Source organism: Scophthalmus maximus, chromosome 13, assembly GCF_022379125.1.
Source record: "Scophthalmus maximus strain ysfricsl-2021 chromosome 13, ASM2237912v1, whole genome shotgun sequence".
In the NCBI taxonomy this organism is placed as follows: domain Eukaryota; kingdom Metazoa; phylum Chordata; class Actinopteri; order Pleuronectiformes; family Scophthalmidae; genus Scophthalmus; species Scophthalmus maximus.
This window is the reverse complement of record NC_061527.1, coordinates 18,819,413-18,837,894: the sequence shown is the minus strand read 5'-3', so window position 1 is coordinate 18,837,894 and position 18,482 is coordinate 18,819,413. Positions and strand designations below refer to the sequence as shown.

Genomic DNA, 18,482 nt, shown 5'->3' with positions numbered 1-18,482 from the left:
TCAAAGTACAATAAATAATATACATTTGTGTGTGTGTGTCATCCTCAGTCCCGGCCTGCCACATCATTATTTTTTTTACCTCTCTACCCCCAGTTGCAGGTCACATTTAAAAAAAGATTTTGATGAACATGAAATGTAGAGTAACAGTTTTGAACAGTACCACAGGAACTGAGTTGTATGTTAATCCCACTCTGTCACCGTTTTATGATAAACATGCTTCATCTGAACTCTAATGTCCCTCCCTCCCCATGCAATGTTATGTTTATGACGGCAGAAAAACGGAAGAAAAACATTTCCAAGAAATGAAAGCTTTGTGTGCTTTGTCACATTCTAATAAACAGAACTAAAAGTAGTTCTTACCCGTCACGAAGCATGAACACTATTCCGCATTCAAACAGCAATTAGCAGCATTCATGGCAAATGAGACAAACACACGAAGTGCCAAGCCCAGGGATAGACGTGAATCAAGTGTCTATTACACTTTTATTGCGAAGAAGCTGCAGGCTGTGTGATGGAGACATTGAGTAAGCCAGAGGTCAGACCCACAGCTTGACAAGAGTTAGTCTATATATAGATATTTGTATCTATTTATTCTGTCTCTGAACAACATTGCAAACAAAGCATCTGCCTTTTAAAAAACATGGCAGACTTGATACATGTACATCTGCTAACAGGAAATGAAGTTAGTTTTTACCATTACAATGCTTAACAGCCGACTTTCTGCCACCTCCTGGTGGGATCACTAATTCTTTGTTTTGATATTGTGTATCGCAAAATAGAAAGTGCTGTCTCTGACTTTTGCTTTGTAACCTTTCTGTCGTTAAAAAATGGAACAACACAAGGAAATTGTCTTCACACTTCTGGCTGTCCTGTAACAAAACAAACACAGAAATGTAAATTATACATTTGTGTCCACTTCCCAGTCAACGACTCTGTTGCGTTGTACATGGCACCCAGTGATTACAGACCACATGTGAAGGAAAATCAGCTTTTTGCGGTGTTGGGAAAACGGATATACACTTACAGTAGCTGCTAGGATGTAATATATCAGCCGGTGAAAGACTTTTATGGAATTTAGTGCATCTGTGACAAAAGAGTAGAAGTGTGGGGGTGGGTCAAATCTCCCTTTCATATTTCCATTTATTAATTTTTTTTTCCATTTCATGAAGCATTTTAACAGTGGTTTGAACTGTTGTCTGGATATCAGTGGCACCATTTAGGCTCATTTCTCTTTTTAGGTGACTCGAGCCCACAGACCACAAAGAGCGGTTGTTCTAGTATCAGCCTATCCAGTGCTAAGTTGAAAGCTGCTACGGGATTGTTGACAACATCACATGCGCAAGTTTTAACAAGCCCTGAGATCGCAGACAGGGGCCTCCCCCCAGCATCATCCTTCCATCTCTATATCCCTATGCATTAAGCTTTCGTTGTTAGGCTATTTCTCGTCCTCCTTTCAGTCTAGTGGAAAGAAAACATCAAAAATGCGGTGTTTATATAACTACATTTTGTATATATGCATCAAAAGTTCATAATTTATATTTGGGGGTCTATTAGAATTAGAATGTTCTCATCACGTATACATGGTACTCTGGCAGATGAAGGTTTCTACTTTGGAGGTTTGTTCATTTAAGGAATAATAATGATAAAGATATCTAACCGAGATTGTCACCCCCCCTTCACCTCAAGTGTCTTGCCTTAAGCAAGGTTGCCAAACAGCTTTATCAAAAATGACAGCGACTGCTGGAGCTGTAAACCCAGAGTATTTTGAAAAATGAACGGCCAGGTGCAGACTCACACAAAATTATTATGCACGAGGACAAGTGCCATTTTACCACTACCCTCTGTGCTTTCCCCCCCAGTCTATCCAACCATAGGAAGTGTTTCAGACTCGCACCCACTGTAAAAACGTTGTTTTGGTAGTGTAGAAGGAAGATAGATGCTTCCTCCTTCCGGATGCAGAACAAACAAAACAATCTCATTTTACATTCGTGCTTTTCTGTGCCTTATCTGTCGTGAATATGCGCCATTTCCCGTTCTAATGTCTTTTGTGCACGTAAATATTTGATTCACTAACTCAGAGACTAAGATTGCATTGACACCACGCACTACACTCAGTTCTTTCTCAGTTTCCCATCCAATACCTACCTGTGCTTTTCACACTCATTATTTCCTTCACTGAAAAGCATCATACTAAAGTCCTGTTCTAAAAGACAACCATAGCAAATATTGCACAAAAAAAAGCTGCAAAAAAGCACGCAGTGTTGTGTTGATCAGCCAAAAATACTTTTCTGTTATCGCGAAACACATTCATGTTAACTGGAAAAATCAATGTGTGATCATTGATGGGTCATTCACTCGAGTTAATGCTTTGAGGAAGTTAAATTAGAGATACGGTTTCAGCTATTTGAGCCTTTGAGAGTGGGCTGTGGCACTCATGTAATGAAAAATGATTCTGGAGGATAATAAATGACAGAAGGTTAGAATCTATTCTGGATCGAATAGACACCATGCATGTGTTTTTACGACCGCGTGTTCTTTCATTAATATACTGCCTACAGGTTTAAGTGTGTGATTCTGGAGGCAATTGTGCACACTGACTAAATTCCGGAGCAAATGCATCTCGATGCAGTTTGATTTATCCCCATCGGTTAAACCAATGTGCCAATGGACAGCATTTACAGGTTGGGCCACTTGATTTGCTTGTTATTTCAAACTCTCCGGTGAGGATCCATATCAAATGGCAGGAGACTTATCAGTGATAATGTTGTTCCATCACCTTTATGGCACTGAACGATCTATATGAGCAGGTAATGAGTATTTATTGAACAGATGGAGGTTCAATCATAAAACGGAGAAAGCTCTGTGGATTTTGAAGCAAATTCAACAATCAGACGAGAAATTGTGTGCATCCACCACATGTTCGTATTGAGACAGATTTTTGAAAAAAAAAAAACCTACTGTATATTTCAAGGGCACCTGGTTCAATTATGCAGATTAAAGAAGAATGCGTAAATAAATCAAAGCAATAGGCTTATAACATTTGAATTATATGATTATAGGATCATGTTTAATGAGTTTACCAAGCTTCTCATAACTCACAACAAAAATGAATACGTGAAAGATATATTTTAAGTGGATTCTAAATGGGAAATCTTGGATTCATTTGCTTAAGTTTTGGCCATGTCTTTTATTGTCCCATCAGGAGGGGTAAGTATTAACAGGGCTTGGGTTGACAGAACAACCACACCACATAAACGCACCACTCCGAGTGTCAAAGCATTGTAAACGTCGCACATGCACTTACTGTCGGCTGTATGTAAACAGTATAACATCATATCCTTGGATAAATAGTAACAGGACTGTAACAAGAAGTTTTGATTTCTTCTGATTTGCCCTGGCGTTGATGTGGAAAGCGGATTATAAAGAACAGATGCCTCCAATAAGAAAAAAATGAAATCAGAATACAATGTCAACACTTAACACATTATGAAAGTAGACACTCTACCTTTTGGCCATGTGTGATATAGCAGGTGTACAGCTGAGAATGTGTTAGTGCATGACAGTGTTCAAAAAAATGGTCATATGCGCGTCCAGGAGGGAGAAACGGACAAAAGGTCTTTTCTCCTTCTCCCGGTTTTTTAAAGCAGCTAGAGGCTCATGTTTTCACGTGCGTTTGAAAAAAAAAGTGTTATTATGAAACAGCATTAAAAGGCACCGATAATACGCTTTTTTCGCCCAGTTTTACCTAAATAAGTGTGTAAGTGTTTGAGTGGGCTGCTTTGTTGGATGAGCGGCATTGTGGTCTGCATGTCAAATTGACTGAACAGGGCTCCATTGATCCCTCAGGATTGTATCAATATCAATTTATTATGATGGATCGAAAAGTAGTGTATAGTTTATTTCTTCTTCTTGACCAGTCTGTTTTGTGTGGAGGAGCAAAGCACAGGTCTCCAACGCCTCCCTCCCTCCCTTTGTGTGTGTGTGTGTGTGTGTGTGTGTGTGTGTGTGTGTGTCAGAGTTATAGGCTCCACCACACCGCTGGCTGCTCCTATAAACATGTTGTTGACACCAGCACCCTCACACACAGACATACACACACACACAGAGAGAGAGAGAGAGAGAGATACCTGGATCGTCCCCTCTGGCGCGCTCCGGCAGAACGGCATGTTTGCAGAGAGGCGACGGCTGCTGTTGCGAGCTGGTGCAGAGCATCTGTGCCTTTAAAGACGCGTAAAGTGCGCCTCTATCGCAGCCCGCGGTCAACTTGCCACAACTCCGACGCGCTCGGCGAGTAGAGTAGAGCTCGACCGTAACCAGAGAGGCACTGGCTCACCCTGCACGGCAAGACCCATGGAATAATAACGATGGAATACCACTGGATACTGCTGTCTGTCTTTTTACAGTTCACCATCCGTCCAGGTAAGGCTGAGCGTGCGGCGTGCACTTGACGCGCCACTTTGCGCACACAACTTGTTGCTGTGGTCTAAACGAAAAAAAAAATGGCTCGGCCGTGTTTTTTTTACTATTACAGGTTTTCAGCTCCCCCCTCGGTGCAATGGGACAAAGATAATCCGCACGATAGCGCGCCGGATTGCTCCCACACTTGCTCCGCATCGCCCTCATTGCGCATTTTGGTGTTGTTGTCGCACACTTTTCTTTGTTCTGGGGGGAAGTGGTGCAGTCCCATCCGAAGGCTGCAGATAGAGACGACCCGGAGTCACCGAGACCTGTGTAGGAAAGTGGATACTTTTGGCTGATGACCTGGGAAACCAAGTGCGCCACTTTAATAATTGATGTCAGGGAACAGTTGCGCCATCAACGAAAAAAGTAATCAAGCAGCGGGATTAAAGTAGGACGTTGAATAATAGACGCGGGACTCGAGGAGAGGTGACAGGTCCATGCGAGTTCCCTGCTCCTCCGAGCCGCTCGTGTCCGTCATTATGGAAGTATCATTTAATTCCTAGGAAGCATGCAAACGAGCAACAATTCCGCGTGTCTGCGTAACGTCGGTTAGGACCAATATCGTCTCATTTGCTACTTTAACGCGCATCACTTCAATGTGTTTTCCTCCCAATCGGAGTTGGTTTGGATCGCTCTGATCTGGGGGGGGGGGGGGGGGGGGGGGGGAACACTGCAACCTCCGATGCGTTTTGGCTTCATCCTCAGAGTCTGACTGCAGAGGTCAGGGGCCTTCATTGTGTTCTTTTTCTTTTTACACAAACACTTCATCTCGGTCTCTTGTTGGTATGGAATGGTTTTCATGTTGAGGCGAGGGGGACAGCGACCACGACATGTTGCCGTCCCGCTCCGCGCGCGCAGAGCCTCGTGGCCCCCAGGTCGTCGGCGTCAGGTTCACCTCTTTGTGCTCCATATGTGGACAGCTTCATAATATGGGGGCCATGTTTACGGTATCGGGCAATTTGAATGGCTGCCACGAGTCCGAGCAGTGCGCAAGGCTCCCTACCTGCCGCGCAACGCAATGAGCCAAACAATGGCATTATTTTTTTGTTGCCCTCTGTAGTTATGGAAATGTAAATACATGCCCGATCACAACGATCATAATCACAGTCATCAGTGGCTCGAACGACGACCTGCCACTTGCTTCTCCTCTAACGTGTTGAGTGATGACCGACCGGTAATGTTAAATTCCACAGCTGTTAGTCACATATTTACGCACAGACGCCGAGGATCTTCTGAATCAGAAACCATCAGCCTCGGCCTCCAAACGGCCCCATCTCGGCGACACACTGTCGTCTGCTGCTATCTGATCCCACAGGTTGACATGACAGACTTTTGTGGAACGCCAAAATTCCTATATAGGCTTTATTTTGGCGTCCACATCCTTCTCCCTTCAGGGCAGATCTAAAGTGGAGCGCATGGGGAAAAGAACAGTTCACTTTACATTTGAGATGTATTTCTGGTGTCGAAGGTGTGATGGAGGGCGCGTCTTTGGCAGCGGCAGGAGCAGCACAGTTTTCAAACTTCCACTTGAGTAAATCCCTAGGAGCTGCAGCCACAGTCCCCTCTTGTTTTCTCGGGGAACAAGAGTTGTTGCTCATGTACTTTCCCCACACCTGTTTACAGTTGCAGCAAATTCGATCGCCGGGTGTTTGTCCCCGTTAGAGAAAACCGTCCACCCTCTTGCCCTTGGTTTGTCCTGTGTTGTGTTGAGTGGTGGAATGCAGACGAGGCTCTGTTTCCGTGAATGTAACGTCCAGTGGAAAATATCAAACAATAAGTGCCGGTGCTCCCTTGCTTCACATGTGGCTTGCATATCAGCAAATGCAAGTGTCACATCATGAATGTCTACAGTTAATGAAGGGTGCCCCAGAGATATTAGTGGTGTCCACAACATAAATTTATTCAAATCCATTGTCTTGTCCTCAAAATTTCTCACATTGTCACACGTTTGACAGCAATTTAAGAGGCTATAGATGTATGAGAACTGTTTGCTCTTGTAAACAAGGGTGTGCTGTAGTAAAGAATTGAATCCTTAACACAGAGGTTGTATGGATATGAATGATGATCACCACCATTAACATCCTTACGACCTATGTGTTGTATGGACACTGACCTCATGTAAAATGAAGATAAAATAGTGAACTTTGATTATATCCTGAGGATATTGCAATATATCAGATGATTTCCCCCCCTCATATTTTTAAGACCATGTGATTTTGATTTAATTTCCACTATCATACATGTGTTCTTCAAAGAAATAAAGTACATTTTCAGACATATATATATATATATTTAATTTATATATATTTTTTAATATATAAGGGCAGCAGAGAGTGTTTCCTCTCCACCGCTGGAGACGTCTTCTTTCTAATCTTGCTAATAATAATGATAATAATAATAATGATAATAATAACTGTTCATCGTATCAGCCTGAAACTTAGCGTGTATGTTGTTTTGGGCCAAAGAAAGTGCGGCGTTAAATTTTGACACCCGTTACGTTCAGTATTGATTCATTTCAAACAAGCAGCGGAGCGGCGGCAACCGGGACTCATCAGCGCTTGACATGCTGTCAATCACAACAACAACAGTGCGTTCATGACATCGACGACAACAACTGTTTAGAGTAAAATGTAGAAGTCCTGGTGCTGCGTACCAGCTCTATATTTTGCTTTTATTTGCTTTAAACATCCTTTGAATTAAACAGTCTGAGAATGAAAAATGAACTCTGATCCTTCGACGCGTGTTGATGTGTCACAAGCAGGCTTTTATCTCCTTAAAGGGTCACAAACAAAGATTAAAATGTACAAACGCAGTGTTTTGAAGTTTGGTGGCAGAGCAGTTAAACCTTTAACTGTTCTAATGCACCTGAATCTTGTGGTTTTGAGCGAATCTTAGAAAGCCCTTTCTTTGAAATTCAGCAGTACTCCTCTCATTTTACACACTTAAAATGACCCTACAACCTCCCAGGTATAAAAGAAAAGAAAAAAAACGGTAACTTTAAAAGACTTCTGAAGAAGAATTCGGAATTTAAGTCACATGGTAATTTAGCTTTGCGTGCTCTTTTCTACCAAAATAGGACTATACCTTGTAACACTACTAACACAACTTGGGTCATCACAATTTTCACATGCACATCCTCTGTGTCTCATCGTAGGCGACACCAAGCCCATTATTACCCCCACTGACCACGACCACCTCGTCATCGATCTCAACCAACCGTTCGAACTGCTTTGCCGGGGTGAGAAGGAGATCCAGTGGGTGCGGGAGGACCGGCCGAATGTGAAGCTGCGGGGAGAGAAGAGGACCAGCGGGATGTCCACGGTACACATCACCAGGGCTCAGCCTAGTCACATGGGTCGCTTCATCTGCCTGGAGAAGAGCTCTGGGGAGCAGTCCTCCATCTACATCTATGTCAGAGGTAGCTGCATGCACAGTCACCGTCTCCGTGGGAATGTTTTTTCGGTGATTAAATGTGTGAAAATGTGTAGAGAGATGAGTGAGAAGATGGAAATCTGGAGCAGGTGGAAGCAGACTGCAGGGTAGAGCAGAGGAAATCTTTTGGTATTTATCTCTGCGCTGATACGGAGCAGTGTGTGTGGGTGTGTTTGCAGCAGGTGTTTGTATCTTTGCCCTGGACAGGTACAGTAGATTTTGTAGCTATTTATTGAGTGCAAGACTGAGTTTTACTCTATTTCCTCTATGTGACTCCACATTTCCTTGGCCCACCGCCATCACTGTAGGCTTTTATCACGATCATTCGCTCCACAGTCCATACAGCTACCTTTAACGTTTCTCCTTCGTAGATTAGAGGCTCTGGTTATAGCTTTTAATAGAAAAAAATATATAAGCGGTAAATCTTTGAGTGATATTTGGTAAATTTAATTGACGATTCAAACTGTTGCAGCTTTTCGCTTCTGTCAGGTTAGTAACTGGGGGCAGCAAACACACTTTGAGCAGCATTTCTGAGGAAGAAATACAACAGAAAAGCAACTGGTTAATCAGTGTGTTATACAACTTTTTTTTATCTCGCCCATGAGGTCATTCATGAATACAAAAAAAAACCACTCAGAAAGACAACTCTAGGCTCATTATAGCAATTACTTTTTACTCAAATAATAATGAGACAGTAGAAACAAATTAAACATACCAATAAATTTATAAACAGTAGCCAAGCACGTCCTTCAGGGTGGTCCTTTGCGGCTGTATGCCTGACCGGTCCCGAGTAGGGTCAATGCAATCCACACAGTTAAGTGATGAAAAAGCCAATCTCAGGCGTAATTACAGCTGGAAACACTAAACTGGATGAGCTGCGAGGACAAAAAAGTTACACAGACAAGTTTTGTGAGTGAGTTAATATCTGAGAAGCTGAAACCACATTCAGAGGGAGAATTCATAAAGGAGCCTTGTTGATGCTGCAGAGATGCGAGAGCTGGACAAATTAAAATAGTTCCAAAATGATGAATCTGTCTTGAGGAAGCGCCGCTGAGTGGATTACTGATATGGCACAAAGATAATGAACAACACACATAAGTACACTGCAAGACATTTCCAGCTCTTTCTCCCTGGCTCAACAGACCCAGCAAAAACTTCCCCACCAGTCGTTTTTTTGTGTTTGGAATAGAGCCCGACCGATATGGATTTTTGGCGGCCGGTACCAAAATCGATATTTGGGAGTACAAGATTCCCGATACCAATACATCGGCCGATACATTTTTTTTTTTTAATTGGTCAATGATTCCTAAGATGTCGTTATCAAACCTTTATGACAAAGACATATATTTTTAGTTTAACCATGAACTCTATCATAAATAACTATCAATTGAGAATACAAATACATATAACTTAGAACAAACATTTATTTTATATAAAAATATAAACACAAATGCACCTTTTTAAGGCTGAAATCAGTTGGCCGATAATATCGGTCGGGCTATGGTTTGGGATCACTGCCGAGTTCGATGTGAGGGAGGAATTACCGTCTTTGCGCGCCATGCATGCTGTGGCAAGTGCATCTGGAAAGAGGCAACACTGCATTTTCTTACTCTGCAACAACAAAAGCCTGCTTTGACATTTGAATATGCTAGTGAGGCTCCTTCGGGCATTTCGCTTAGTTCCTGAGAGGTTGCATGACATGAGAAGTTAAACAGAAGGAACTTAGTATATTTGCTACACTGTTTGGTTTGGAACCAGCTGCTGTGCCTGACAACATACAGCTTTATCACAAAGCTACAATAACAACATGCCTTTCCTCGAGCTCCGTGAGCTCTGTGTAGGTCCTGAGACATGCAGTGACGTTTGCATCTCTGTTCGGGACAAACTGCCGCTGTGAGCAGTTCTTTACAAAGCTCAAGACTGACTGACCCTACTCTTAAAAAGTACTAAAAATGACTGTTGTCTGGTTTTGCTAATGCATTTTTTGATATGGGTGATCATGGTGAACGCTAACCTTAATGTGCAGTGTCCAATTTACACAAGCTGCATTCATGGTCATGAGCAGTATTTTTCATACAGCACTGATACAGTGCAAAGAGGGTGAACGGACAATTGTGAGCTGCAATCAGTTTTGAACTTGTGCATAGAATACAATAAAAAAAACTTTTCGCACTAGGCTTTAATGACAAGTTTGCGTGTAACGCTCGATAAAAACACTGAGTGAGTGAGAAAATGAATGCAAACAAAAGAATATATGGAACATGAATATTTCCATCTTTTCTACTGTTTGACAATCGATGAGGGCTGCAACTAACGATTATTTTCATCATCGATGAATCTGTCGATTATTATTCTCAATTAATCGATTCGTTGTTTGGTTCACAAAATGGCATAAAATGGTGAAAAATGTCGTTCGTGTTTCCCAAACCGCAATATGATGTTTTGTTTTGTGCACACACCAAAGATTTTTAGTTTGCTGTCATCGAGTAGCATTGAAACCAGATAATATTCCCAGTTAAAAGGGTGAAATCAGAGAATTGTGACATTGAACCAATTAATCGACTATAAAAAATAGTTTAGTAGTTGATTACAAATTGATAAATTGATTAACTGTTACAATTCTAGATTCGATTGACACCTAGTTACTTCATGTTGCTGGCAATTTTTCTCTTCAATAGTCAAATGGCAGCTGAGTGGAGAATTACTGTGGTGCCACCAACGTGTGTCACGATGAACCAACAACTTGGTTGCACTAATTCAGATCGTCACAATGCAGAAAATATGATGGAAATATGGCATTTGTGTTTGTTTCATGCATTGGGAAGGGTTACAGTCTCCTCATTGGCTCACACAAATCACATGTTTAAGGAGTTAAAGGACGTCACATGCTTAATAAACATTGTGATTTATTCACCAATTTTTTTTCCATTTCACTTGCAACAGTGTTGCAACACTTACTTTTCCACCTCAAAAAAATTATTTTTCGGACATTTAGATTTTTTATGAGGTCCACCTAGGTTTTCTATACACAAATTGAAATTGTGCATACCGACAGCACTCACTATGAAAAGTAGTGTGCCCACAAATATGTTCTCGTCATTATCCACTGTTCCGTCAACAAGGAGAGCAGACCAGCCATCCAACCAACACACTCAATTGTTATCACTTGTCAAGTCAAGTCAACTTTATTGTTAATTCCTGTAGTATTGTTCCAGACATACAGAGGACTTGAAAAACCGTTTGTCTTGGACCCACGGTGCAGTAGTACAAACCAAAAAAACAAAACAGAAAATAAGATATGTAATATATACAACTTCCCCAACAGAACATTTTAGAAAATTGTCTATGACTCCCTCTGTAGCATAGTTATGTAATGGGTGTCACAAACTTTACCTTCAACAACTCAGTGTGCGGTCCTGCTATCATTTCTGGCACCACCTCTGATGTGCAATTTTCTTTTCCTTTTTTTCTTGGCAGATCTTGACAATCCCTTCAGAAAATCAATGGTGTTCAACATTCTCACTCGTGTGGGAGATGTTGCTACCATCCCCTGCCTGGCAACTGATCCAAGTTTGGACAACCTGCGCCTGGAAACATGCTCCAGCAGTGCTCTGGCCTCTGGTCTCCAGTATTCTGCAAGCCTGGAGCAAGGCATCGTCATCCAAAACACGCAAAAGGCCTATGAAGGTTGCTATGTGTGCACAGGAAAGCTCAGGGAAAGGTACATCAGATCACATGACTACTACCTGACAGTGAGACCAGGTAAAGTGGTGAAAGAGCATGTATGCATTGTCATGCTGGAGTCAAACGTTCCCTGAGACAACCGCACATTCAGCCTCATGTTTTTGTGTTGTTGTGTTTTTTTTTTCATTTCAGTCCCCATAGCTCCACCTGTGATTGACATGCAGGCCCCCAAAAGAGTGATTCTAACCAGGGAGGAGAGTCTCTCGCTCACCTGCAACACCACCAACGTCAATGGAGAAATCAAGCTGCAGTGGGCGACCCCACCTGGCTCGGTGAGACCCTTGTGCATTTTCCTTTGGCTGTGTGCTGTTGATAAAAGATTCTAATGGATTTTTGTTTGTCTGTGTAGTGTTGAGTTTTTTGGGAAATACTGTAGTTTTCTGCATTCAAAGTTGACTTGCAAGATCAGCTCTTTGAAAAAAACATTTGACTGAAGAGTCAGCCGATAAATATCAGTTGGCCTGGGAGGTTAAAGGATTCTTTTTTTTTTCTCATCTGCAAACACCTTTTAAACACAGACAGGAAATGGAATGTAGCACTAACAATAACAGTCAACATACATTAACCGCTCCCCAGTTAAGCTGCCACAAGTGATGAGAGGGAAAGCTGATGTTTTTCAAGACAAAAAACATTTTCATTTTTTTAATTACTATTCTGCCTTTATATTCAACCATTTCCGAAATGTTTTTCTTTTTACTGAGTTTTTCGTCCTGTGTGTTTGGTATGAAGCTCTCATGAACAAGAGTGACATGGGTCAAAGTTCATGCTGTGTGTGTGTGTGTGTGTGTGTGTGTGTGTGTGTGTGTGTGTGTGTGTGTGTGTGTGTGTGTGTGTGTGTGTGTGTGTGTGTGTGTGTGTGTGTGTGTGTGTGTGTGTGTGTGTGTGTGTGTGTGTGTGTGTGTGTGTGTGTGTGTGTGTGCGTGCGTGCGTGTGCGCGTGTGTGCGCGTGTGTGCGCGCGCGCGCGCTGGCAGGCATATGTGTGTCTGTGTCAGTATTTCTGTGCTTTTGGCAAGGATAGACACACAGACGGGGTTAATCTCTAGAGATCTCTGGGCGTTGACAGGGTGCCGTCTGGTATCCACAGCAACCAGCAAAGGTTGACGGTGCTTCACGTATCCTGACGGAGCACTTCACTCATGTGCGCAGCTCCACGTTGCACATCGCAGCGGTCAGGCCACAAGACGCTGGGAGGTACCGATGTGAAGCTGAGAACGAGAAGGGGGTCAGCACGCAGTCGGTGTGGCTCGATGTTTATGGTGAGTACATGAAGGGTGACTGAAATTGTTATTTTCATTAGCGAAATGTGGTCAAATTCTACTGACCACTGTGATCTGTCAATCATTCGAGGTTGGCAGTGAAAGCACATCATTCATCATCATTGTGTTGCATTCCTTGGTATTTCCTTTGTCTCCTCACAAAAGTGCAGATGGCCGATGTGATTTTACCAATTTTCACAAAAACTGAATGTCAAGGGAAGAGTTTGACATTTTAGGAAATATGCATATTTGCTTTTTTCCTGGGATTTTGATCAGACGATTGATAACGCTCTCATATCTGCACAGCAAGTGTTTAGCTCCTGCCAGCAATTTGTCAATTTAGCTTGTCATAAAGACTGGAAAGTGAAGATTCTCAGTAATCCACTTCATGGTATTTCTAAGTCGAGAGTCGAGGTCCCTTGATGACCCCCCCCTCCCCCCACAGGCAGCTTAACAGCCATTCACTCCGCGACTCATGTGATCCTAAAGACTCGCATGTCAAAAGGCCTCACTCTTGTGACCTCATGAACGATCTCGACCACACAAGACGTTAAATGCCTGTTAAACGTTCAAAAGACTGAAGAAGCCTTTGAAATCAGAGGTGAAACTTCTTCAAGAATTCTGTTCCAAGTAGCACTCAGACTTAAGGACATGAATGATGGTAACACAATCCATTTACCAACCAACATGTTTTCGAGCAGAGGTTTTTAAAAGGCCTGGGGCCAAATAACATAATCATGACCATACAAATCAAGTGAACTAAATTATGTGGCCATGTGCAAAGCAGACCACCTCAGAATGTGGTCGGAGTGATCGGATCTTCCTCGATGCATCGTGGGTGCGTTCACTCCTGTACCTAAAGCTGTCCACTAGTGATCGGATCACTCAGAACGGGGTCTGTAGGAGTGTGAATGCAAAATGTGTCCTGGGGCCACATTGAAGGAGCCGAAGTCCTCTGTTTCATAATAAGGTTTCTCGACACATTGATTTATTTGTGCCAACCACTGCAATATTACATGCTGATATTTTCTTTTTTTATTATTATTCTATCGCAAAGCTGCGCACATCTCCCTCCCTCTCTCTATCTCTCCCTCTTACACAGACACACACGCACACTTTGACAGGGGACCAAATAGTCAGAACAACAACATTCGGTCTTTGTGAACACAGATGACATACGTGGTTATTTGCGTGTAGAGCGGGGACGTGTGATCCGATCACGAATGGTCACAGGAGACGCACCCGGGCTGCACCTCAACGCCAGGTGTGAACTGACGTGATTAGAGCTGTCCGCTTGCGAGTGGATCTCTCTGGACATTAATACCATGTCTGAACAGGGCCTGAGGCGGGGTGAGGAGGGGGACGGCCCACAGTCTCAAGGTTTCATAACCCCCTGATATACTGTATATCATCTGTTATATTTACACAAAGCCTGAAACTGTAAAATGACAGTTTTATGGGGTGTTATGCGCATGACTTTTTTCTGGCCGGCCACATTAGCTCCTTGAAATTGCTGCGGCCCGGATGATGATCCATTACCATGTAAAAAAACAAAAGAGAGAACTGTTGTTTTTATGCTTCAGGGTTTTGAATGTGATATAACTGGTCAGAGCCGCGCTAGCTGTTTTCCTCTATATACACTTTTTATGCTAAGCTAAGCTAAAAGACATATATATCACATACTGTATATCAAACCAGATATGGCAGCGGTTTTGATCGTTTCATTTTCATCTAACTCTTTGTGAATGATGATATTTTCCCAGAAAATGTATGTTTTAAATGCACATATGTGGAGTCTTCCTTTGTCTCGTTGTCTTCATATGCATGTCTGGTTACTCTGTGTTTTTCCAGGGAATCTATAGAACAATACATACAGTATGGGCTTAATTTTGCCTGTGCAAATCCTTTAACAATCTCCTAACTCCTCTGTTCTTCAGACAAAGGATTTATCAACCTAACACCTACAAACAACAGAACCATCCGCGTGCGCTCAGGTGAGAGTTTGTCGCTAAATGTTGACATGGAGGCTTATCCAAGACCACACACCTTCTCCTGGAGCTTCATGGGCCACAGGCTGAGGAACACCACCGACCATGTCATCACAACACACAGCCACGAATACAGGTGAGACGGCACACACAAACTCACACAGGGTGAGCAGATGATCATTTCGGGGGGGAGGGGGAAGTTGTGGGTGGGCTTGTTCACGTGGTCACGGTGTCAATGAACCGAAAAAATAGGCATTTTGTTCAGCTGTCTGTCATAAGGGAACAACAAAACAAATGACTGGGTTGTATGTAGGCCAGCGTATGAATTATTATCACAACCTCAACAAACACCAAACTCTGTTATTTTTGAATTCAACAATGTCTTAAGGCTGCCCTCTCAGCAGCTGTTTATTACTTCTACTTTACAAAGGGTTTTTTTGTTGCTTTTTTAAACAACAGCCATAATTCATGTAGGATACAAATTGCTGTAACCAATGCAAAGCTGGCTGCCAGGTGACACCGTTATTGTTTCGCAACGATCAGGATTTAATGTTTTATTAGGCTATAACTAATCAAAACGCTGGTTTAGTCTAAATTTTAGGGCAATCAGGATAGGATTCAGGGACAACTGCTTGTAATTCGGGACTATCCTGAATTTTTCGTGACGTCTGGCCACCCTACACACACACGCTTCCAGTGCCGACTTCACGCCAGTTTTACCACATAGATGAAAAGGATAATTACCCTCATTCAGTGGAATTTAACACCTGTGGTCTGGCGCAAGGTGATGATGATGTAACAGCTCCTCTTGTCACACCTCCCTGAGAAATACGGCTTCTAGAGAAAATGGACACAATCAGGTGGTGAATAGTCTTCACGTGACCAGAAACAATGAAATATCTGTGCCGCAGACAAACATTACATCATTTCGGGCGAAGCTGCATGTTCAACGCAACGCATTTTTAGCTCACACGCCACAGGGTTTGTTTAAATTTGGGAGGACTAGGGCATGACCTTTAAGAATCGATTTGACATGACTCCCTCAATGTGTAAAAATCAAATTAAATAACAATAGAAAACATGATTTCAAAAGAAGCCTAAAAAAATGAATGGGTGTAAAAAAGTATACAGGGTTCTTTGATTATTTTTTATTTCACTCTTCTATGAATGCTTTGTGTGAACAGATGTTCCTAGAAGAGCAGATGACAAAGACAAAAGACTGGTTGTATTATAAAATAATAATATCTGAGCATTTCTGAAGCTCTTTCCCAGGCTGCTTTGACATGAACAACGGCAATCGTGTTCTGTTTACGTGCGATCAAAGAATTAATGAAAAAACATTGCTTAAGTGGGCTTGTAAAAATCTATAAATGCAGTCACGCTAGAAGAGGTAACGTCTTCGCTCTTTGTTCAGGTACGCCAGTGAGCTGCGGCTGGTGCGGATGAAAATGTCAGAAGGGGGAGTTTACACCTTCCACGCCTCCAACAGTGACGCATCAGTAAATCAAACGTTCACCATCTTCGTGATCAGTAAGTTGTGTCATAGATTTTGGGAAAGGTCTTTTATCCCCTTAAGCCCACAATGAATTCCATTACACCACATTGCATTAATCTCCAGCAGCTGACATGTGGGAAAAGGTTCTGATGACCTTTTCTTTGTTCTAAATGAGGTCCCTGCTCTCTGCCTTGCCCTGCAGCATCCCTACAGGGCCAAGGTTCATTATACAGCTGGATATAATTTAACATCAGCCCTTCTCCTGCTAGTCATTTACATCTCACCTAATAAACTTTGACATTACATTTTCTCCGTCAGGTAAACCCGAAATCGTATCTCACGATGGCCCAGTGGATGGACAAGTTCGCTGTGTCGCAGAGGGGTTCCCTGCCCCGCAGATCACCTGGTACTACTGTGAGCAGCCGTATATCAGGTGAGCTCAATGAACTTCTTACTGTCAGTTACCTGTCAGTACCGACTGTGTGTGAAGATGACATTTTCTGGCAAAGTTAGTTACCATTTTTGGTTGGAGTCTGTGCTAAATTAAAAGAAGTGATGTCACTGCACCAGTCAGAGTTTAGTGGTGACGTTTTTTTGTTACTTAACCTCGAGAGCAGGAATAAAGGTTTGCAAACTTCAGCTCCTTATGCTTTTCTCTTTTCGTCCAAATAAGTGATTTTTCAGCCCCAAGACCCCCGAGATCAACAATAGTAAGATAGTCACCCGCAATAGAGGCCACTCCCTAAAAACACATCCGATGACAATCATGTTACACCTTATGTGTGAGAAGAGCAACTACAGCAATCAAATCCCTTCGATGACAAGTACTACTACTGTATATCTTATACCACATCCAGAGAAATATCACGTTATAATTTTACATAGGAAAATAAATTCATAACTGCTTTTCTAAGAGACGCAGAGAAAGTTCATCCTCAGGTCTAAATAAACTCGGGGGAGGAGTTTTCAAATTGTTGCAAGAGTAAATATTGTTACATCAACAACAACAACCACTGCGGCGGTTGCCCTCAGGCAGAGGTGCAGGCCGGTACTGATGAACGAAGAGGTAACGATGACCGCACCACGTGGTCTCAGATAGTCACCTTTACCACAAGTTTTCATCCTTTGAATATTTACTTGCTTGTAAAACTTTGAGTTGACGAGCAGATTCAAGTATATGCATATGTCTTGGCCTTTAATCCTTTTAATCTGTTGTGAACCCTTAAGGTAGTGTATTACTGTCGTATTATACTGTCATTTGATTTATTGTAGGTTTACTTTTCAAGAGATCAGATCAAGATCTAGCTTTTGTTTTAGCGGTGTCATTTAGATTCCTTGTATCGTCTGTTCTAAGTTGTTCGTCATGTTACTCAAGTTTCTGTCAAAATCATTCATTTTTCTGTCAAATTTTGCGGATCCTGACAACAAACGCATACTTTTGGGGGGATTTATGAATCATTAGAGAGAATAATTACTCCCCCTACCAATACTTAAGGGCAGATGCTTTTCATCTCCATCAGATTTGCTATTAGGGAGCAATATATGACAGTGCTTTTTTTGTTGCTGTTGTTGATTTTGACAAAGGCCTTATGGAGCCAGGGTCACTCTTTTACTGCTCTCAAGTTTAAACCAAGTTATCAGCATCTCATAACAAGCCTCTGGTGTACGCTGCTTCTCCATTTTACAGTCAAATGACATCAAACAACATCCTCCCAGTCCTCATGAGTTTCTCAGTGATACTTACCATTGCCATTTTTAGACTGTGAAAACTGTATTGATTGATTTACGTCTCCGTTTTTACATAGCACCGCCCGTTTATTTCAAGCTCCGCCTCCACGTTGCATATCTGTGCTTCGTTCGTAGTTTAACTTTTACACTAAAACTTTGACAAAAGTCACGCGAAGTGCATCTCGAGAGTCCTAAAGGTCACTCCGGAGACACATTGAACAGAGGAGTGATGATGAGGGCAGAATGTGGGATTGGTTGACAGTGATAAGATGACCCGCACGTGACAGGGGATTGGAGGGAATTGATTTGTGATTGGTGGGGGCTCGGGACATCTGCCTGGATACACCTGGAGACGGTTCATCTCGTGTCAAACGTAA

The 18,482-nt window shown here is 42.4% G+C and overlaps 1 protein-coding gene across 3 annotated transcripts in view; it reads left to right on the top strand.

Annotated features, from left to right (window-relative positions):
- kita (KIT proto-oncogene, receptor tyrosine kinase a) overlaps nt 1–18,482 on the top strand; it is a 41,810-nt gene that overhangs the window by 13,166 nt on the left and 10,162 nt on the right. The window contains exons 1-8 of one of the 3 annotated variants that reach the window (XM_035646903.2): nt 4,057–4,419; nt 7,616–7,879; nt 11,371–11,655; nt 11,770–11,909; nt 12,723–12,894; nt 14,832–15,018; nt 16,297–16,412; nt 16,696–16,810. In XM_035646903.2, coding sequence (XP_035502796.2) covers nt 4,365–4,419; nt 7,616–7,879; nt 11,371–11,655; nt 11,770–11,909; nt 12,723–12,894; nt 14,832–15,018; nt 16,297–16,412; nt 16,696–16,810 — 1,334 coding nt within the window. In that variant the 5' untranslated portion in view covers nt 4,057–4,364. Of the gene's footprint in view, nt 1–4,056; nt 4,420–7,615; nt 7,880–11,370; nt 11,656–11,769; nt 11,910–12,701; nt 12,895–14,831; nt 15,019–16,296; nt 16,413–16,695; nt 16,811–18,482 lie in introns of those variants that run through there. The other 2 variants (XM_035646902.2, XM_035646904.2) reach the window with 2 other exon arrangements.